The 22,686-nt window shown below is 48.6% G+C and overlaps 1 protein-coding gene across 1 annotated transcript; it reads right to left on the minus strand.

The window, feature by feature from the left end:
- Positions 1–17,457: 17,457 nt before the first annotated feature.
- On the minus strand, positions 17,458–19,558 carry LOC123079688 (AAA-ATPase At3g28600). The gene is made up of 2 exons (XM_044502488.1): positions 18,915–19,558; positions 17,458–18,673 (listed from the first exon to the last, which is right to left on the minus strand). Exons 1-2 carry the CDS (start codon positions 19,487–19,489, stop codon positions 17,641–17,643), a joined length of 1,608 nt encoding a protein of 535 aa, XP_044358423.1. The 5' UTR covers positions 19,490–19,558; the 3' UTR covers positions 17,458–17,640.
- Between the last annotated feature and the right edge of the window lie 3,128 nt (positions 19,559–22,686).

Raw genomic sequence — 22,686 nt, forward strand, 5'->3', positions numbered from 1 at the left:
ATGCATCATCATAATGAGCTCAATGTGACTAAGGCGTTAGTCACGGGATCATGCATTGCGGTACGAGTAAAGAGACTTGCCGGTAACGAGATTGAACAAGGTATTGGGATACCGACGATCGAATCTCGGGCAAGTAACATACCGATTGACAAAGGGAATTGTATACGGGATTGATTGAATCCTCGACACCGTGGTTCATCCGATGAGATCATCGTGGAACATGTGGGAGCCAACATGGGTATCCAGATCCCGCTGTTGGTTATTGACCGGAGAGGCGTCTCGGTCATGTCTGCATGTCTCCCGAACCCGTAGGGTCTACACACTTAAGGTTCGGTGACGCTAGGGTTGTAGAGATATATGTATGCGGAAACCCGAAAGTTGTTCGGAGTCCCGGATGAGATCCCGGACGTCACGAGAGGTTCCGGAATGGTCCGGAGGTGAAGAATTATATATAGGAAGTCAAGTTTCGGCCACCGGGAAAGTTTCGGGGGTTACCGGTATTGTACCGGGACCACCGGAAGGGTCCCGGGGGTCCACCGGGTGGGGCCACCTATCCCGGAGGGCCCCGTGGGCTGAAAGTGGAAGGGAACAAGCCCTTAGTGGGCTGGGGCGCCCCCCTTGGGCCTCCCCCCATGCGCCTAGGGTTGGGAACCCTAGGGGGAGCTTCCCCCTTGCCTTGGGGGGCAAGGCAACCCCTTCCCCCCTTTGGCCGCCGCCCCCCCTTGGAGATCCCATCTCCCTGGGCCGGCGCCCCCCCCAGGGGGCCTATATAAAGGGGGGAGGGAGGGCAGCAACCTACAGCCTTGGGCGCCTCCCTCCTCCCTTGCAACACCTCTCTCTCTCTCGCAGAAGCTCGGCGAAGCCCTGCAGGAGACCCGCTACATCCACCACCACACCGTCGTGCTGCTGGATCTCCATCAGCCTCTCCTTCCCCCTTGCTGGATCAAGAAGGAGGAGACATCGCTGCACCGTACATGTGTTGAACGCGGAGGTGCCGTCCGTTCGGCACTCGGTCATCGGTGATTTGGATCACGACGAGTACGACTCCGTCATCCACGTTCATTGGAACGCTTCCGCTCGCGATCTACAAGGGTATGTAGATGCACTCCTTTCCCCTCGTTGCTAGTACACTCCATAGATGCATCTTGGTGAGCGTAGGAAAATTTTAAATTATGCTACGATTCCCAACAAAGCAGAACTGGATGGCAGTTCCTTACCTCCCCTCGTCTTTGAGGGGAATATCTTAGTCTTAGCATCCTTCAGATTCTTCATAGTGATAATATGATAATAATCCCGAGTGACTCAACAAATATAGCTATGCTCCCCGGCAACGGCGCCAGAAAAAGGTCTTGATAACCCACAAGTATAGGGGATCGCAACAGTTTTCGAGGGTAGAGTATTCAACCCAAATTTATAGATTCAACACAAGGGGAGCCAAAGAATATTCAAAGGTTTTAGCAGCTGAGTTGTCAATTCAACCACACCTGGAGATTAATTATCTGCAGCAAAGTGATCAATAGCAAAGTAGTATGATAGTTTTGATAATAGTAGCAGCAGTAACGGTAACGGTAACAACAATAGCAGTAATTTTGTAGCAAGTGTAACAATGATGATAGCAGTAGTAACTTAGCAAGAACAATATAAGATAAATTCGTAGGCATTGGATCGGTGACTTGTTGGATGATATTCATGATGAGACGGTTATAACCTAGGGCGATACGGCACTAGCTCCAGTTCGTCAATATAATGTAGGCATGTATTTCGTAAATAGTCATACGTGCTTATGGAAAGAACTTGCATGACATCTTTTGTCCTACCCTCCCGTGGCAGCAGTGTCCATATTGGAAACTAAGGGATATTAAGGCCTCCTTTTAATAGAGAACCGGAACAAAGCATTAACACATAGTGAATACATGAACTCCTCAAACTATGGTCATCACCGGTAGAAGTCCCGGTTTCTGTCACTCTGGGGTTGCCGGATCGTAACACATAGTAGGTGTCTATAACTTGCAAGATCGGATCTAGAACATGGATATAATGGTGATAACATAAACGGTTCAGATCTGAAATCATGGCACCCGGGCCCAAAGTGACAAGCATTAAGCATGGCAAAGTCATAGCAACATCAATCTTAGAACATAGTGGATACTAGGGATCAAGCCCTAACAAAACTAACTCAATTACATGATGAATCTCATCCAACTCCTCACCGACCAGCGAGCCTACAAAGTACTCACTCCCGGTGGGGAGCATCATGGAATTAGCGATGGATAAGGGTTGGTGATGACGAAGAACGAAGATCCCCCTCTCCGGAGCCCCAAACAGACTCTAGATCTGGCCTCCTGATGAAGAACATGAGGTGACGGCGGCTCTGTCTCGTGGATTGCAATAATTCTTTCTCCCTGTTTTTTTGGGAAAAATAGCCCACCCAGGTGCCCCTCTCCGGTAGGTCTTGGCTCCAGAAATTCTTATTTATTATATTAAAATTCCTCGCAAAGTTTCATTCCATTCCGAGAAATTTTATTTCTGCACAAAAACAACACCATGGTAGTTCTGCTGAAAACAGCGTCAGTCCGGGGTTAGTTTCGTTCAAATCATGCAAATTAGAGTCCAAAACAAGAGGAAAAGCGTTAGGAAAAGTAGATACATTAGAGACATATCAATATCATCTACGCATAGACCTGGCTCGGATGCCACTGTTGGGAAACGTAGCATGCAATTTCAAAAAAAATCCTACGCTCACGCAAGATCTATCTAGGAGATGCATAGAAACAAGAGGGGGAGAGTGTGTCCACGTACCCTCGTAGACCGAAAGCGGAATCGTTTGACAACGCGGTTGATGTAGTCGAACTTCTTCTCGTTCCGACCGATCAAGCACCGAACGTACGGCACCTCTGAGTTCCGCACACGTTCAGCTCGATGACGGCCCTCGAACTCTTGATCCAGCAAAGTGTCGAGGGAGAGTTTCGTCAGCACGATGGCATGGTGACGGTGATGGTGAAGTGATCCACGCAGGGCTTCGCCTAAGCACTACAAAGATATGGCCGGAGGCGTAAACTGTGGAGAGGGCGCCGCACACGGCTAACAATTGTTGGTGTGTGTTCTAGCGGTGCCCCCCCCCCTCATATATATATAGGTTGGAGGGGAGGAGAGGTAGCCAAGGGGGCGCCCTAAGTAGGAGGAATCCTACTTGGGCGCCTCCCAATTCGGCCTTCCCCCTTTCCTATTCCTATTCGGTGTAGGAAGGGAAGAGGGGGAAGGGGGAATCCTATTCCCTTTTTCCTTTCCTCCTTCCCCTTTTCTACTCCAATTTGGCCAGCCCATATGAGGGGGGCGCACCAGCCCCTTTATGGCTGGTACGTTTCCCCTCTTGGCCCATAAGGCCCATATCTTTTGCTGGTGGTGCCCGGAACCCCTTCCGGTGACCCGATATGTACCTGGTACCCCCAGAACACTTCCGGTGTCCGAATATCATCGTCATATATATGAATCTTTACCTCTCGACCATTTAGAGACTTCTCGTCATGTCCATGATCTTAGCCGGGACTCTAAACAACATTCGGTCACTACTGCAGGATGGTCCAAACGCGACACTACGATCAGAGACCCTTCGACGAAACTGTGTGTGATGCCATAATCGCAAATGGTGGTGTAAAAAACCGTCAAAAAAGGTGCAAAATGTTTGCGATGAAGGATGCATCAAACACGGTTCAGATTTTAGTTGCGTGTGTGATGGAGGGCATACGGTTCAGTTCAATTAACTATTTGGGATGAGGAGGAACAAAAGAAACGGGCAGCCAGATGAAGGCGTGTGCGATATACAGCATACGGTTTACTAGGATGAACTGTGTGTGATTAGGCAACACAATGGAAATGGTTCAACTGAACAAGATGTGTGTGATACGCAGCAAACAGGTCCGTAATCAAAAATGTGTGCGAAGACCAATAATAACACAGACGATTGCTGCTAATAAGCCATGTGATTTACTCTGTCTACAGTAGAATAACATGTATATATATATATAACTGAAATAAACATCCAATTACATAAGTGACTATACAGATCATTCGCACACACCTCAATAAACAATTGCATGCATTCTAAAGTAGGAGAAACGATCGTCTAGTCATCTACTTCTTGTGACGCTCCCGCCACTGCTATGTGGCTCGATCCCTCGTCTGGGTCAGGAAGAAGACAGTTCCTCATGTCAACGATCCGCCTGTACATCTCGTAGCTTGTGTACGCGTCCATGGCCGCGTACTTGACATGTTGTTCATCCACTCTCTCATGCCACACACTGTGCCAGGCGTTCCTGTCCTTATTGCTCTCATTCTTCATCTTCATGTAGTTGGGGTCGATGATGGCCGAGGCGAGGTCAACCAGGGAGTTCAGTTTGTTTTTGTCGCTGCCCCAGACCTTGTAGTGGTGCTGGATGTTGACAAGATTCGGGCATTTCAAGCCCGAAACCTTGAGCGCTTTTAGATCGTTGGTGGTGTCCACCGTAGCGAAACTGTAGTCGGAGCTGTTGATAAACCTGGAGAAACGCTCGCAAGGCCTTGTGGCAAGGTGGTAGTGGTAGACGAGGACGTCATGTCGCACGCACAACTGGGCGACGCAACCTTCTGATTGTGCCCGGCACGACCCATGGTGTACTCGAGGTCGAAGCCGACCACTCGGTACTTGTCCTCGGCAAGGAACTGCTCCATAGTTTGGATGGAGCTCTCCACCAAGACCGGATCGTTCGTGTACACCACCGAGAGGGCCTTCCCCCTCACGTGGGTGTCCACTACGTGATGCGTGGTGAACTGCCCGCCGTTGTCGTCGTCGGCCGCTGGAGCGCCATTGGAGCCACGGGGAGCGCCATTGGAACCGCTGGATGTCCTCTCTGTATGTGTCGTCGTGGGTGTGCTTATTGTGTCGTGTGACCTGAGAGCTATAAGGTAAATGGCCGCAGGAATAAATGGGAGCTGGGCGGCCTGGATTCTCTGCGCGTCCGCATGGCAGTTTTTGTAGCGGGTAATTGCATCGTTGCGCCGCGCCCGGCGCAACCGCATGCACACGAATGTGTGTGATCGTGCGCTGGCCCCAAACACTGGCAGCGCGCGTGGAGGGACGGGCAGACCCGGAGGAGCGAGAGCACGCGCGGCGGGGCGCGAGCAGAGCGCGCCGCGGCCGCCTGAACCGTAAGCAACCACACGCATAGAGCAGTTGAACACGCAGAAAATGGTCGCCTACAAGCCGGCCGACAGTTGCGTCGCTGCGTACAGAGCGACCGTGTGCTACCACCTCCGTCTAGTCTATAGCTCCCTTTATATTCTGTGCCATACTTTGCCCTCAAATTTAATCCACAAAATGTTAATGCATGTTATAAAAATTATATAATTGGAAACTATGTTCAAATACGAATCCAACTATATAATCTTTGGCGACATGCATTCGTATTTTATTAGTTAAATCATACTTATAAACCAGGACAGGGGTATAGTAGGTAATTAAATCGCAAACTTTTTTTATTAACCGTATGTGTATGTGGCCTTTCGTCCTCCTCTCGCACGTCTTGTCACCCCGCTGCCGCAGACGGCTTACAGCGCAAGCTTGCGCAGCGCGCGGGGGCGTTCTTTTGGCCAAACGGTGGCGCCAATGAATCGTCGGTGAGCCCGTTCCCGCGCAACCTCGCAGGTTCCCGCGCAAGCTTCCCGCCCGACTCGGTGAAATCCCCCAAAATCCCAATGCTTACCGGCCTGCTATAAAAACCCTCACGGCCGGCGAGTCCTGCGTCGCATTTTCCCCTCCCTCCCTGTAGCTTATCTCGTCTGCTTCTCCCACAATCGCCAATGGCACCGGTCCGTCGTCGTCGCTCAGCCACTCCGCCGTCATCAGAGGACAGCTCCAGCTGGGAGGCTACACCGCGGCGGCGGCGCAGTCCCCGGCGTAGTGTAGTGCGTGTGGCGTCCCTGTTGGGTGTGCGCGGAACACCCACCACACGCTCCGCCGCCGGTGCCCGTCGGCAGCTGTTGCCGACCGCCGTTGCCGCCACACCACCGTCGAAAGCCAGGGCCATCGCCCGCTCCGCCGCCGCGGCCCGAAGGCGGGAGGTGGCCGTCGTGGCCGCCACCCCACTGCCGGCCACCGTGGCCATCACCCGCTCCACCACCGCGGCCCGAAGGCGGGAGGTGGTGGTCGTGGCCGCCACCCCGTCGTCGGCCTCCGTGGCCGCCAGCCCACCGTCGACTGCCGGGGTCATCACTCGCTCCGCCACCGACGCCCGAAGGCGGGAGGCGGAGGTGGATGCCCCACGTGCGTCAGCGACCTTGCGCGCTACACCGAGTTCCTGCGGGAGGAGGAGGAGCGCCTCGTCGAGCACGCAAAGAGCCTTACCGCCGCCGTGGCCGCGGCAACACGCGACCTCAGAGGCGAGGAATCAGGAGATCTACGAGGAGAACCACCGCTTCGAGAGGGGTCGTCTGGAGCGGCAGAGGGCGTTCGAGGTGAGCGTCGCTGAAGCTGCAACAGCGGCAGGCACCGTATTGCGGTTGCCCAGCTTGTCGGTAGGCTCCTCCTCCGCCTCTTACTAAGCGCGCTCGCAGAGGAGAGGCAGCCGGAAGTAGTACAAAGCCCCTCCGTAGTAGTAGTATTTAGGGGCTATTTTGTTCAGTTCATCTGACTATAGATGTGGTGGAACTATACAACATACTTAAAATTAGCTAGTATATATAGTTGAACTAGCTATTTCAGTACGTGGTTGGCAACAAGTGGGGAACAGTTTGGTCGGTTCAGCTGTCGAGTTGAACTGTTTGTATGAATTAAGAACGACGGCTTAATCTATGAATGAAATATATGCTTAATTACTGAATTTTAGTTGCAAAAATTAGATACTACTAGCGATTTTTAGCTTCATATTTTGACCAATCGCAGTGTTACAAGGTTAACAAATGGCAATGTTACTAGATCAACAAATGTCAATCTTTCCAGTTAGACAAATGGCAACATACCCAATATGAGAAATGCAAATCACAACAAATAGTTTGTAAGTGGTTGCACACGGGTCATCCAAAAGAACCGTTTGCGTTGAAGAGATGCACAAATCCTGCTCTCACTTTGCATCATGTCGTCCCGGGGTCGACGGGCGGGGCGCGGGAGGACGGCAGTTGGCGGCGCTGAGAGGTAGCATTCGACGGTGGCGTCCCATGCTGCTGAGGGGGCGCGTGCACAGAGAGGAAGGCGGGCGGCCATGGAAGTCAAAGGGCTCGCTTCCCAGTGAGCCTGCACAGTGTACAGCTCGCACGCCTCCCGTTCAGTCAAGGTCAAGTAGCTATCTGCGCAGCACCTCCTACAGCCATTAAAACCAAGACACATGGCGTCACGTGAATGGTTAACAGAACGCACATGGTTTGAATTATACAAACGTTTGAGATATTAAAGTGGCAGCTATTTTTTCAAAATGCCTTTGTTGGCTGTCATTATTCGAGTGCGCCTTCTCTCAAAATGGACACGAAAAATACCACAGCATGTCGGCTGCCATTCCATGATAGCATGCCAAGTTTCATGAATTTCAGACGAGTTTTAGATTTACTAGAATTTAAAAACCAGGTATCTCAATGTTTTGCCGGCAATCAACGGTGCCCTGGTGTTTGAAATTCATTCCCATTTCTTGCATGGGACCTAAGCATGCACCCAAGGACACAGATTTGATTTTTCAACCAATTTATATGCACTGGAGTATGTGCATGTAGTTCAAATTTGAATTGTGCACATAAATGCATTGAAAACTCAGTTAATGCATAAAAATGTCCAAACGAACCCCGAAAAATCACAAAAATTGACACAACACTCCTGTTGTTCTATGTTGACACGAGAAAAATTTGAAAGCAATAAGAGGCAATGGATATCGTTTCGTCCCCAAAGGTGGGACGTTCCCTACCGAAACCATCATGCTTGTTGTGAGAAGCTCTGGTTTGTGAGAAGCATATACCCAAACCTGCCCCAAATGGGACAAAAAATTTACCACGGCATGTTGATGCCGCTCCATGATAGCATGCCAAGTTTCATGAATTTCAGACGAGTTTTGGATTTACTAGAATTTAAAAACCAGGCATCTCAATGTTTTGCCGGCAATCAACGGTGCCCTGGTGTTTGAAATTCATTCCCATTTCTTGCATGGGACCTAAGCATGCACCCAAGGACACAGATTTGATTTTTCAACCAATTTATATGCACTGGAGCATGTGCATGTAGTTCAAATTTGAATTATGCACATAAATGCATTGAAAACTCAGTTAATGCATAAAAATGTCCAAACGAACCCCGAAAAATCACAAAAATTGACACAACACTCCTGTTGTTCTATGTTGACACGAGAAAATTTTGGAAAGCAATAAGAGGCAATGGATATCGTTTCGTCCCCAAAGGTGGGACGTTCCCTACCGAAACCATCATGCTTGTTGTGAGAAGCTCTGGTTTGTGAGAAGCATATACCCAAACCTGCCCCAAATGGGACAAAAATTTACCACGGCATGTTGATGCCGCTCCATGATAGCATGCCAAGTTTCATGAATTTCAGACGAGTTTTGGATTTACTAGAATTTAAAAACCAGGTATCTCAATGTTTTGCCGGCAATCAACGGTGCCCTGGTGTTTGAAATTCATTCCCATTTCTTGCATGGGACCTAAGCATGCACCCAAGGACACAGATTTGATTTTTCAACCAATTTATATGCACTGGAGCATGTGCATGTAGTTCAAATTTGAATTATGCACATAAATGCATTGAAAACTCAGTTAATGCATAAAAATGTCCAAACGAACCCCGAAAAATCACAAAAATTGACACAACACTCCTGTTGTTCTATGTTGACACGAGAAAATTTTGAAAGCCATAAGAGGCAATGGATATCGTTTCGTCCCCAAAGGTGGGACGTTCCCTAGTGAAACCATAATGCTTGTTGTGAGAAGCTCTGGTTTGTGAGAAGCATATACCCAAACCTGCCCCAAATGGGACAAAAAATTTACCACGGCATGTTGATGCTGCTCCATGATAGCATGCCAAGTTTCATGAATTTCAGACGAGTTTCAGATTTACTAGAATTTAAAAACTAGGTATCTCAATGTTTGCGGCCGAGTGACGGTGGCAGGGTGTTTGACATTCATTCCCATTTCTTGCATGGGACCTAAGCAGGCAACCAAGGACACAGATTTGAATTTTCAACTAATTTATATGCATTAGAGCATGTGCATGTAGTTCAAATTTGAATTATGCACATGAATGCATAGAAAACTCAGTTAATGTATAAAAATGTCCAAGCGAACCCCGAAAAATCCCAAAAATTGACACAACACTCCTGTTGTTCTATGTTGACACTAGGAAAAAATTTGAAATCGAGAAGAGGCAACGGATATCGTTTCGTCCAGAAAGGTGAAACGTTCCCTACCGAAACCATCACACTTGTTGTGAGAAGCTCTGGTTTATGAGAAGCTTATACCCAAACCTGCCCCAAATGGGACAAAATTTTACCACGGCATGTTGATGCCGCTCCATGATAGCATGCCAAGTTTCATGAATTTTGGATGAATTTTGGTTTTACTAGAATTACAAAAGCAAGTACGTCGACGTTTGCCGGAGAGCCACGGTGCCGTGGTGTTCGAATTTCATCCCCATTTCTTGCATGGGACATAAGCATAAACCCATGGACACATATATGATTTTACAACCCATGTTGGTGCACCGGAGCATGTGCATGTAGTTTAATTTTGAATTGTGCACCTGAAATGGCTAGAAAACCAATTTAATGTATAAAATGTTCAAACGAACCCTGAATAATTCCAATTCTTTTACGACACACATATAGTTGCATGTTCACTCCAGATAAAAGGTCTAGCAATTCAAACACTGTCCATTGCCGCTGTGACCCCATTATGTAATTCAAATCAAGATGAAAAATCAAGTAGATCGCACACAGTTTATTATCACCAACCGTGTGAGATGCAGCACAAAATATCCTGGAGCACCGTCGGTGTATAGTACGCCTATAGCTTACGCGAGAAGGTGCGTCGGCTACAGTCCACAGCCGGCATCTCAAGCACACTAGCTCGCTCCCCAATATTATTTCACTGTTCAATCGTCGCCGGTGAAAGATGGGCACGTGGACCCGCGTCGTGAGGGAAACTTCGGTGGCCCACTCCGGCGAGAGCGCGGCCGCAGCCGCCATGCGCGTGCTAACAAGGTGCATGAGCGCGGCCGCAATCTGCGACCGGGCGGCCATGGCAGCCCAAACGGCCGTTGTTGCTTCTCAGGTGGCGGCAGCAACATCTGCCTCGGGGATAGCAACTGGCGAGAGCGGCACAGCAGCTGTCCGTTCCGCAGCGGCGGCCTTAGCCCTGATGGAGGCCGCCCACGACCATGTCGAGGCCGCCCACGCCCAGCTCCTGGCGGTCACCGCACAAATCGAACGAAGCTTCTCCGACAACGGTCGGCAACCCACGGCCGAAGAGTTGGCAATCGCCGAGAGCGTTCGAGCAGCCGTCCGTTCCTCCGCCGCATACCTTGCGACGACGGAGCCCGTCCAAGCCCAGATCGCGACCGCCCACGCCCAGCTCGTGGCGGCCTTTTCCAAAGAGATGGCGGACGCGGATGGCGAGATGCTTGCCAAGTATGGTGCGATGGATGCCATGGAGCCCCTTCCCCAGGAGACCGTCGGGCGCGAGCTGGACATGGAGGCGGCGGTGGAGATCGACGAGCATCAGCCGTAGTAGTACTCTTTGTTTTGTTTAATTAAGAGCGCCGGTCTTTAATTTTTTAGAGTAATGTTTAGGTCAGCTAGCTTTGTTTAATTGCTGAACTTGCTCGATTAAGAAGTGTGGGTGTGCTGTAGTCTCCTTTGTGTACCCAAATTATGCAATGACGTGGATGACCACTGTAAGCATGGAAATTCGAACCAAAATTTTTAACGTTCAAACTATCACACACGGGTTAAGCTATCTGAATCGTTTGTGATGTTCACATATCATACACAGTTCTGAATTAAGGGACCGTGTCTGATGACACTTTGCGCACCAGTTTTTTCACTGAAGTGATTCCAAATTTCCGGCTTCCGCGGAAATATCTACCTCCCCCTCCCCCTTACCAAAAGCCACATTTCCCCTGTTTCCGCCTTTCTTTCCAAGTTGAAACCTTCACTCCTTGCTTGCAGCGCCGCCTCCTTGTCAGTGACCCTCCTTCACGCTGCTCGGCCTCGTCTATCCAGGCAGGTAATCCGCACCCGACCCCCATCCTCCTCCTCCTTCCACATCCCACATGCCCCGACCACCGGCGCGAGCGTGACACCTTCCACCCAAATCACCGACCCCTCCACCAAATAAGCGCCGGCCTAAGCCATGGTGCACGCAGTCTAGCCAGGATCTCAAGGAGCATTTGGCAGCGGAGAAGCAAATTGCGACCGCACGCGCGGATGAGGTCGCGATGGCTGCCATTCGTGCCGACCCCCAGATCTTGGAGGAGCACCTTTCCATTTTCTAGCTACACCGGTTAAGCATGCTCGGTTTACCTGTTGCGTGTGCTGCTCCTGCCTTTCCTTCACAAATTCTAGTGAATTGTGCTATCTAATTTTACCATGCAATCTGTTGCTCTAGTGTATATGTTATATATGTCGTGCAGTGTGGTGCTCACTTATTAACTGTTTTGTTAATTAGTTGTCGTCTTTAGTTAACTGTTTGGTTCAATTCTGCAAATGTGATGTTCAATTCTTCAGGCTGCAATTTTGTATTGTCTTCCATGTGAGAAATAAATCGAATTTATCTTTACAAAATACATGAGAAACGAATACAATTGCTATATTTCCAAGTTGTCAAGCATGCTTGGTTTGGTTATACATTGTGCAATGTGGTGCTCAGTTAACGTTTGGTTCATTTGTGTTGTGGTGTTTAGTTAACTGTTTGGTTCAATTCTGCAATGCGATGTTCAATAGTTGTGGGTGCATTCTGTTATTGTATACCATGTGAGGAATAAATTGAATTTGGCTGTAGTAAAATACTCCCTCCGTTCCAAAATAGATGACCCAACTTTATACTAACTTTGTACTAAAGTTAGTACAAAGTTGAGTCATCTATTTTGGAACGGAGGGAGTACATGAGAAACAAATACAATTGCTACAATTGGCTGTAGTTAACTGTTTGGTTAACTGTCTGATCTTCTATTAGGAGTATGTTATATTGTGAAATGTGGTGCTCAGTTAATGCTTGGTTCATTTGTTGTGGTGTTTAGTTAACTGCTTGGTTCAATTCTGCAATGCGATGTCCAATTGTCGTGGGTAGAATTTTGTATTGTTGTGCATGTGAGGAATAAATCGAATTTGGCTGCACTTAATACATGAGAAACATATACAAGTGTTATATCTCCTAGTTCTTAATCATGCTTGGTTTGGATAAATGGGTTTTCCATGTGGCTTGAATTAATCTGATGAATCTGCAATGTGCTTATTTTTCATCAACATATTTTACTGATAGCATGTGAACCCTTACTTAACCTGATGACTAACTACCGTATATGTGTTGCAGGGAAACAATGGGAAGCACTGAGGTTTACAATCAAGGTTAGCATGTGCATGGTCCATTGTCTAATAGCACATTATTGTGCAATTGCAGCAACCATTCTAATATTTAGATTTTTAACAGTTTGGTCTTGCACATGTAGGTCCTGCTGTCAGAGGTTTTGACCAACTGTTTGACCCTTTTTGCATATGGGGAAATGAGTTGTCCATGAATATCAATCAAATCAAGCAACTCAGAATGATTGTTAGGATAAAGAAATTGGCGACAAAAAACAACAAGATCTTTGTCTGCACAATGAAGAAGACATCATTTCACTACAAGATGGTACTAACTATTATACCTTGCCTTTTTTTATTCCTTTGCCCCATTTCCAATATAGAGAAGATATTTATGCACATGCTTGTTTTCAGGCCTTTCCAAAGCAGTTCACTGATGATTACCTCTCAAACCACCTCTATGGTCAGGAGGCGAGGAAGGTTTTCATACAACACCCACGGTTCAATATTGAAGTGTTCCTGAAGAGGACGAAGGACGGACGGTCAATCATCCACAGGCACTGGCATAAAGTTGCAAAGACCTTCAACATGAATGAAGGCTCAATATTCGCCTTCCGCTTCAGCAGTTTTCCAGATGAGATGCATCTGTCTATATACCGTCCATGATGCTAATTTGGAAAGGTTCTACATGTTGCATGTGAAACTTGATGCTGGTGCAGTTGTGTAATGGGGTAGTTGAGTGCTGAAGCTATATCATGTTGTACTCTGATGTATTTCAATTATGAAATTCTGCTTCCTTAATATGGAAATGAAATATATTATGTGCTTAATATGAATGTCAATTAGATTAATAAATGGATTATTAATAATAGGGCAATTAGCCTGCTAATGGTGAATTATCCTGCTAATTGGGTTTTGCTATTGCAAACGGTTATTGAAAAAATACCGTGGGCGATTACCTCAGGCAACGCACACATTTTCTAGGAATAAACCGTGTTGGATCAATGAACAATCACACACGACTTTCTCTTGAAAACTGTTTGCGTTAGGCCACCTTGCGCAAACGTTTACCACATAAAAACTATGTGTGAAGGACAGCCTTTGCCACACAGTTTCTTCTACGGACCGTGTGTGATACATTCAATAACGCAAACGATTTGATGGGAAAAATTGTGTGTGATGTACCTGTGAACGGAAACTTTTTCCTTGGAACAACTGTGTGGGATATACATATGAACGGAAACGTTTAGCGGGGACTGGCTGTGTGGGATGTACTTGCGACCGGAAACAATTTAGCCTGTATAATTATTATTTTTTAGCTCTACTGTACGTATTTCCATATTTGACTGCTCGCCGGTCGCACACGACCTCATTTTGTCGAGCATGTGTGCCAGGAGGGCATATCCCCAACGGTTTCTGGGTTGTGTGGGAAGGACCCCCCTATCACCCACACTCACTAGGCGACGGTTCCAAATGCCGTCACGGGAAGGGGTTAAAAACCGATTGTATAGCACCGACGCGCACCAGTGGGTCACCAAATCATATAACTCATATAATACAAAATCGTCATCAAACATTAAGCGTGCGGACCCTACGTGTTCGAGAACTATGTAGACATGACCGAGACACCTCTCCGGTCAATAACCAACAGCGGAACCTGGATGCTCATGTTGGTTCCCACAAATTCTACGAAGATCTTTATCGGTCTTACCGTAATGACAACATACGTTATTCCCTTTGTCATCGGTATGTTACTTTCCCGAGATTCGATCGTCGGTATCTTCATACCTAGTTCAATCTCGTTACCGGCAAGTCTCTTTACTCATTTCGTAATACATCATCCCGCAACTAACTCATTAGTCACATTGCTTGCAAGGCTTATTATGATGTGCATTACTGAGAGGGCCCAGAGATACCTCTCCGATACTCGGAGTGACAAATCCCAATCTCGATCTATGCCAACCCAACAAACACCTTCGGAGATACCTGTAGAGCATCTTTATAATCACCCAGTTATGATGTGACGTTTGATAGCACACAAGGTATTCATCCGGTATTCGGGAGTTGCATAATCTCATAGTCAAAGGAATATGTATATGACATGAATAAAGCAAGAGCAATAAAACTTAACGATCATTATGCTAAGCTAACGGATGGGTCTTGTCCATCACATCATTCTCCTAATGATGTGATCTCGTTCATCAAATGACAACACATGTCTATGGTTAGGAAACTTAACCATCTTTGATTAACGAGCTAGTCTAGTAGAGGCTTACTAGGGACACGGTGTTTTGTCTATGTATCCACACATGTATCAAGTTTCCGGTTAATACAATTCTAGCATGAATAATAAACATTTATCATGATATAAGGAAATATAAATAACAACTTTATTATTGCCTATAGGGAATATTTCCTTCAAAATTTCCCCGGTGGGGACATATATGGAGGTAGGTTTAAAAACAATCCCTCTGTTTCGAATTTTAGTTCTGGTGGTCGAGGGAATGGTGTGGGTTATTCTTGTTCGTCTAGTTATCTTAATGATGGCTATGAAGGAGACGATGGGAGACAAAGAGGACAGCAAGTTTGGAAGGAGAGAGTGAGTCAGATAGAGATTAGTGGTGTTGTTCAAACAGATCAGTGGCATAAGGAAAAAAACACACCTGCTACTGATGAAGGAGGCGCGAGTGGTACGAGTGTGTGTAGTTCTAGTGATGATTATCTGTCTTGAGGGAGGTTGTTACTTAATCAAGAGCAGACTTTGCATGAGGAAAATAAGGGATCACTTATGTAACAGGTGACTGAAAACGATTTTCAGGTTTCTGTCAATTATTTATTTTGAATAGGTTTCAACCGATTATGTTCGAGCCATTCGATGTATATTCAACAGCTGCACTTCCTCTCCTAGCCAATGTTCATCTTCTTCCTCCCCTAGCCGCTACCTCTCGTCCCCCTCTTCAACTCGGACTCCGTCAAATATGAGCGGTACCCGCTATGAAAAGGCCTCGTACCCAAATATGTTAAACCCTTAACTTACCTCTTTCTCACTCTTGGCGGGGGCCACATCATCCTCGTCTCGCCTTAGCTCCACTCATCTTTCGCCCAGCTCTCTCCGGTTGTCTCCTTTCTCTAACCGAAATCGAAAAAGAATTAAGTTCCGCGAGGAATAGCAAAACCCGTGATTTTTTTCTTTTTGCGGGTAACCCGTAAATAATGTTGGGGCTTTGGGAGACTTTTACGGCTTGCATCTTGCTACTTGAGAGTTGAAAGAGGCGTTGAAATTTCAAACTGCGGTGCTTCAGGAGTAGAGTAGGTGAATTATCGACTGTGTTGGCCAATATGTGTCGCCATCTTTGACGGGTATTTTTTCGAGAATGGCGGGGGGGCAAAGCCCCACCGTTTGTTATATTACCCGAAACGACGTGGCCGTCATACAGTGTTTTTCATTGAAGAGATAAAAAACAACAAAATAAAGTGGAGAAAAAGTACAGAAGAAGGAAACATACGGAGAAGGCGAGCTAGGTGGTCGAGACAGGGAAGGAGCGGAACAGCCGGAGCCGTTCGCGTGGTCCATTCTCATAGCGCTGGGCCCAGAGCATGGTGTCGTCAGCTGCGCGACGGAGAACTTCAGCAGCCCCGCAGGTGATGGACTGCACATTGTTGATGAGAAGGCTGTCACCACTGAGACTGTTGTGCATGGGTTGCGAGTGGTCGCTCATCCTGGCGTTGCATCACCGGGATTGCACCGCTCAACCGCCGCCAATGGTCTCACAGCTCGCATGTTGGTGCATTTTAGCTTGAATTTTAAAGCTTTTGATCCAACTTCTTAAAGCCTTTTTTCCGGAAATAGGAATCCCGTGTAACAATTAGTTGTAAGCCTTACTCCAATTTCTGGAAATCCAGGTCTAGATTTGAATTTGTGAAATTTCTCCAAAGATACGTTTGAATTTGGCACATGTAGTTTTGAAAGTTCACGCATATTTAACTCTGATCCCTGCAAAAAAAAAAAATTAACTCTGATCGGATGGCCTCCAATCGTCCAAAGTTTTAGAGCATCTGTTGTTGTCTGACTCGGCATCTCTATTAAAAATTGTAGGGGATCTCAGTCTGTCTCCCCTTGCTCCTTTCATGCGTTGACGGCCCGTGGGTCTTGTTGATTTGGAGCCTTTTGTTGACGCAAGGTGACAAGGCGGTCGGCCTCGTGGATGGATGCACTAAAAAATATACGGGAACTTTGGGCGCCCCGGATGATACGTCTCGCTACACTAGAGACTTTGCACGCGATAGGCAGACTGATGTATCTCCCGCTACACTGTACAACTTTGTTTTTTTGTTTTTTTTGGAAACCATACAACTTTGCTGACATGCATCGACATTTTCAAACTACAACTAATACAATAAGAAAAGGTAATCGTGCACTTAATAGTTTGGGCTAATCAAATAGCTCTGTCACATCAAAGATAGCGACATATATTGGCCGGCACGGTCCATAATTCACCTACTCTACTCCTTATAAGCAGATAGTGGCTGGCCGCACTTTGAAATTTCAACGCCTCTTTCAACCCGCATGTATTTTACAGGTTTTTCTAGCTATAGCTCGTGCAACTGAATTCTTTTTGGCGATCAGTCGATTTCGGCTGAAGAAAGGAGCCAAGACGAAAGAGACGGCGAGAGAGGAGCGGCGCCGAGGCGAGACGGGGATGATGTGGCCCTCGCCGCAGCGAGACGGAGGCAAGTCGGAGGTTTAACAAATGCTCCATCCGTCCCATAATATAAGATATTTTTAATACTAGTGTAGTGTTAAAAACGTCTTACATTATAAAATGGAGATTGGGCGGGAGGCATCTTCATAGCTGGCTACCGCTCTCGGAGATTAGACGAAGCCCATCTGAATTGATCTTGCATCAGATTCGCAACTGAACAAATACGTTTATTTTCAAGGGATCCATATCGTCATCATGCAGCTGTTGGATTTACATCAAATGGCTCAGACAGAATCGATTGAAACCTAAAAAACGTTCTCAGTCGCATGCATGTTACTACTACATAGGTGGTCCATTATTCTGCTCATGCAAGTCTGCTCTCGATTAACTAACAACCTCAAGACAGATAATCGTCAGTAGAAATAGAGACGCTCACACCAGTCGCGCCAGTAGTATGTGCTCCGTTGGTCATGACTCGGCGGGTAGGTTTCGAAGCAACCTCGCTCTTGTCCTTTTTGGATTTGGATGGCACTTTCTCCGTTTCCCTCTCGTCCTCCTCCTTGGCCGCATCCTGCACGTCGTCTTCCTCGGCGGCCTCTGATTCCTTGTCTTTCTCGGCCGCCTTTCCCTTGAGCTGGTCGATGAGGCGAGCGAGGCAGGCGTCGGCGTCGCGCGCGCTGCGCTTGGACGGCATCAGGCACTCGGCCACGTCCGCCGGCGTCATCTCCACGTCGCGCAGCAGCTCCTCGACGGCACCGAACAGCGGGTGCGCCTCCACTTCCAGGTAGTTATTCGCCAGCGTCTTGAACGCCTCGAACCCGCAGTAGGACATCTCGATGTGCATGTCCATGCGGCCCCGCCGGATCAGCGCCGGGTCCAGCTTGTCGAGGTGGTTGGTGGTAAAGACGATGATGCGCTCGCCGCTGTGCGCCGACCAGAGCCCGTCGATGAAGTTGAGGAGGCCGGACAGCGTGAGGATGTTGCGCCTCTTGCCGCCCGACTTGTCGTAACCTCCCTCGGCGGCGTCGTCGTGCGCGGGCGGCGGCGGCAGCATGGTGGCGCGGCTGCCGGTCAGGTCGATGGAGCAGTCGATGTCCTCGATGACGATGATGGACTTGCCGGTGGTCTCGATGAAGAGCTTGCGAAGGTCGCTGTTGGTCTCCAGGGTGGTGAGCTCGATGTCGTAGATGTCGTACTTGAGGTAGTTGGCCATGGCGGCGATCATGGTGGACTTGCCCGTTCCCGGCGGGCCGTGGAGGAGGTAGCCGCGCTTCCAGGCCTTGCCGATCCGGCGGTAGTAGTCCTTGCTGTTGCTGAAGTCGTCGAGGTCGTCCATTATCATCTGCTTCTTGGCCGGGTCCATGGCCAGGGTGTCGAAGGTGGTTGGGTGGTCGAAGTCGATGTAGCTCCACACCTCGTCCCTCCTGGAGCTGATCCATCGATTGCCATGGGAGGAGCTAGAGTCAGTGATCTTCTGAACCTAAACCAGAGTACGTAATTTCTTTCTAGCAAGATGAAAAGAGAAAATGCTTCACATTGCTCTGGATCCATTGCTCATTCAGGTGAGTGTTCATTCAGAACTTCGGATTATCGGATCAAAAATGAGAAGAAAATAATTAAGAACAAGCTAATTGCAGAGGTAATTGATTGATTGATTGATTGATTACGTACTGGTAGCTGAGCTCCTTCTTGTTGGAGTAGAGCCTGCGAGGCCGGTTGCCGAACATGACCTCCTGCCCGGCGCGGCGGACGTGCGGCAGGTACTCGTCGACGACGAGCCGCCGGTGCCGCTCGTGGAAGGTGAGGCGGCAGCACCGCCCCGACGCCCGCCACGTCGTCTTCTCCTCCGCCACCGCCGACCACGAGATGGTGACGCCCTTGAAGTCGTCCGCCACCACCTGCCCCTCCCGGAGGCTGAGCACGAAGCCGTGGCCCTCGGCGGCGCCCTCCGCGCGCAGCTCCCGCGCCTCCCGCGAGCACACCGCGCTCAGGTACGCCAGCACCTCCGCGTACGCGTCGCTCGACTTCACCTTCCCCTGGTACGAGAAGGAGTAGTCCTCCGGCTTGGCCGCGATGTCGATGGTGACGAACGGGTCCAGGAACGGGAGGAGCCGCCGCGCGGGCCGCCGGAGGTGCTGGTTGAAGTAGGTCCGGAGCACCCCGATGGGGACGCACGCCAGCACCGGCGTCAGGTAGTACCACGCCGACGACCGGAAGTGGTCCAACACTCCACCCATCATCTGCATCTCTGCCTCTCTGCTGCGTTACTCTCTTCAGTCTTCAGTTCATGCCGCCCTGGGTGTCTCCCCGCCTCTGCCTTTGGTTATATACTTAGAAAGCGGTGTAGGGACGGATGGTAAGAATGGTGTGAGTGCAGAGAATTTTCTCTGAAATCCACCCTGGCATCCTTTTATTTCACAGTCTAGTGACACAATCATTCAAAAAGAATTTCAACCTGTCACTTCCACTTTTACCAAAAATTGTAATCAGCGAATGCTCGCTCCGAGTATCCCGCTCGCGACCCAATCTGCGACACTAGTCGCCAAGTGCTAATCTCAGAGCGTCCAAACCGTGCACGAACCGGACAGCGGTGCAAGGAGGCATGACTACATCTTTTCTCCCCTCTACTGTCTATCTCAGAATAATTCCTCCTAGAACCCAATGTGATAATCAACGCCTCCGCCGCAAGCTATCTGTCTCGCGCCACCATCGCCACCTCTGTCGCAAGCTTCTCTAGGGCGTGCCCTCACCTCTCCCGTCAAGATGGACACCACCGTGCCCATGGCATAGGGCTAAGTCATCGCCGCGGTCTCTGTGCCCTCCTCCATCCAACAACACATGACGTGACGGGCGGCCCGGTGTGCTGTGTCTCGTGCTTCGACGCTCTGGTGCGGCACATCACATCCATGTTGACAAGTCCACATATTTTTGGGCCGACAATTTTCACATGTAGAATGTATTATGCATTCAACAAATTTTTTTTGCAATTCTTTCCCGCCCCACTAGATGTCATCTTGTTCATAACACAAAACAAACTTTGTGCACATACCCCGTGTGTGTGCGCGCGCGCGCGCTCGTTTTGGTTGGTAACTTTGTACATGACAATCGACCTTTTCAACGCTCTTTGTGCATGACGAACGTGTCAAGAAACGAAAGGAGCCGCCGCACAGGCCGCCGGGGGTGCCGGTTGAGATACATCCAGAGCACCCCGATGGGGGCGCACGTCGCGACAACCGGCGTTAGGTAGAACCATGCCAAGGAGCAGAAGTGGTGGAACGCTCTCCCCATCATGTGTGCCTTCGCGGTGCGTTCCTCTTCCTTTGTTCATACTGCGCTTGGTGTCTCCACGTCTTTTGTCATATGCGGCAAAAAAGGAAGCGATAGAGGGACATATGGTAAGAATGGTGTGAGTGCAAAGAATTTTCTCGGAAATCCACCCCTGGCATCCTCTTATTTCACAGTCCAGTGACACAATCATTCAAAAAGAATTTCAACCTGTCACTTCCACTTTTACCAAAAAAATGTAATCAGCGAATGCTCACTCCGTGTATCCCGCTCGCGACTCAATCTGTGACACTAGCCGCCAAGTGCTAATCTCAGAGCATCCAAACCGTGCATGAATCGGGCAGCGGTGCAAGGAGGCATGACTACATCTTTTCTCCCCTCTACTGTCTATCTCGGAATAATTCCTCCCAGAACCCAATGTCGCAATCAACGCCTCTGCCGCGAGCTATCTCTCTCGCGCCACCATCACCACCTCTATCGCAAGCTTCTCTAGGCCGTGCCCTCACCTCTTCCGTCAAGATGGACACTACCGCGCCCATGGCATAGGGTTGAGTCATCGCCGCGGTCTCTGTCCCCTCCTCCATCCAACAACACATGACGTGACAGGCAGCCAGGTGTGATGTGTCTCGTGCTTCGACGCTCCGGTGAGGCACATCACATCCATGTTGACAAGTCCACACATTTTTGGGCCCACAATTTCACATGTAGAATGTGTTATGCATTCGACAATTTTTTTCTTTTTGCAATTCTTTCCCACCCCACTAGATGGCATCTTGGTGATAACACAAAACAGACTTTGTGCACATACTGTGTGTGTGTGTTTTGGTTGGTAACTTTGTACATGACAATCGACCTTTTCAACGCTCTTTGTACATGACGAACGTGTCGAGAAACGGAAGGAGCCGCCGCACAGGCCACCGGAGGTGCTGGTTGAGATACGTCCAGAGCACCCCGATGTGGGTGCACGTCGCGACAACCGGTGTCAGGTAGAACCACGCCAAGGAGCGGAAGTGGTCGAATGCTCTCCCCATCATGTGTGCCTTCATGGTGCGTTCCTCTTCCTTTGTTCATACTGCGCTTGGTGTCTCCACGTCTTTTGTCATATACGGCGAAAAAGGAAGCGACAGAGGTACATATGGTAAGAATGGTGTGAGTACAAAGAATTTTCTCGGAAATCCACCCCTGGCATCCTTTTATTTCACAGTCTAGTGACACAATCATTCGAAAACAATTTCAACCCTTAGATCCTTTTATTAAAAAAAATTGTAATCGGTGAATGCTCACTCCGTGTATCCCACGCGCGACTCAGTCTAAGCCACTAGTCACCAGGCGCTAACCTCAGAGCGTCTAACCCCGTGCATGGACCAGGCAGCGTTGCGCGGAGGCATGACCACATCCTTTCTATCCTCGTTTGTCTATCTCAGAACAGTTCCTCCCAGACCCCGATGCCGCAACCTCCGCCTCCACTGCGAGTTCAACTCTCTCACGTCGCCATCGCCACCTCCGTCGCAAGCATACCTATGTTGCGCCCCCACCTCTGCCGCCGATCTCGACACCACTGCATCGAGCTAGTTCGCCAGGGCATAGGGCTGAGTCGTCGTCACGGTCTTTGTCTCCTCCTCCATCCAACAACACATGACATGGCGGGCGGCCTAGCATGTTGCGCCCCATGCTTCGACGCTCCAATGAGGCACCTGTGTGGTCGATGGCCTAATATATGATGTGTGTTCTTTCTCACCATTGTACAGATTGGGGGGGTCATCGGAGAAAGCAAGATATGGAAAGTTTATGTACGAGAAACACAAAGTAAGTTTAGATAATGTTTAGTTAAAAATGATCGATTGGTAAGTTTGCCAACTTGGCATAAACAACATGGTTTATTCCTAGCTGGTAAAATTGCATTAATTTTTAGTGGAAACTTATGTACAAGCAAAAGGGTGATTCATAGAAAGAATGTTACATATGATGCCCTACACATTGTCTTAAAGCAGAAATAAAAGTATCCACCTTAAGGTGACAGGGATGAATGAAAGATGAAGTTTATCCTCGGGTTGTTTACATGTGCAACGATTTTTGCTGATATGCGAGGAGAACCTACTAGCTCTCATGTCAGTGGAAAGAGCCTTTCTAAGGAGCTACCAAGCAAATGTTTGCACTC

The sequence above is a fragment of the Triticum aestivum genome, chromosome 3D (genome assembly GCF_018294505.1).
Source record: "Triticum aestivum cultivar Chinese Spring chromosome 3D, IWGSC CS RefSeq v2.1, whole genome shotgun sequence".
Taxonomy (NCBI): domain Eukaryota; kingdom Viridiplantae; phylum Streptophyta; class Magnoliopsida; order Poales; family Poaceae; genus Triticum; species Triticum aestivum.

What these genes read in the sequence shown, in the direction of transcription:
- LOC123079688 (XM_044502488.1), bottom strand. Translation starts at nt 19,489, where the DNA reads ATGCAGATGATGGGTGGAGTGTTGGACCACTTCCGGTCGTCGGCGTGG. An exon ending in AAGAAGGAGCTCAGCTACCA is followed by an intron (nt 18,674 to 18,914) that starts GTACGTAATCAA and finishes TCGATGGATCAG; the next exon opens with CTCCAGGAGGGACGAGGTGT.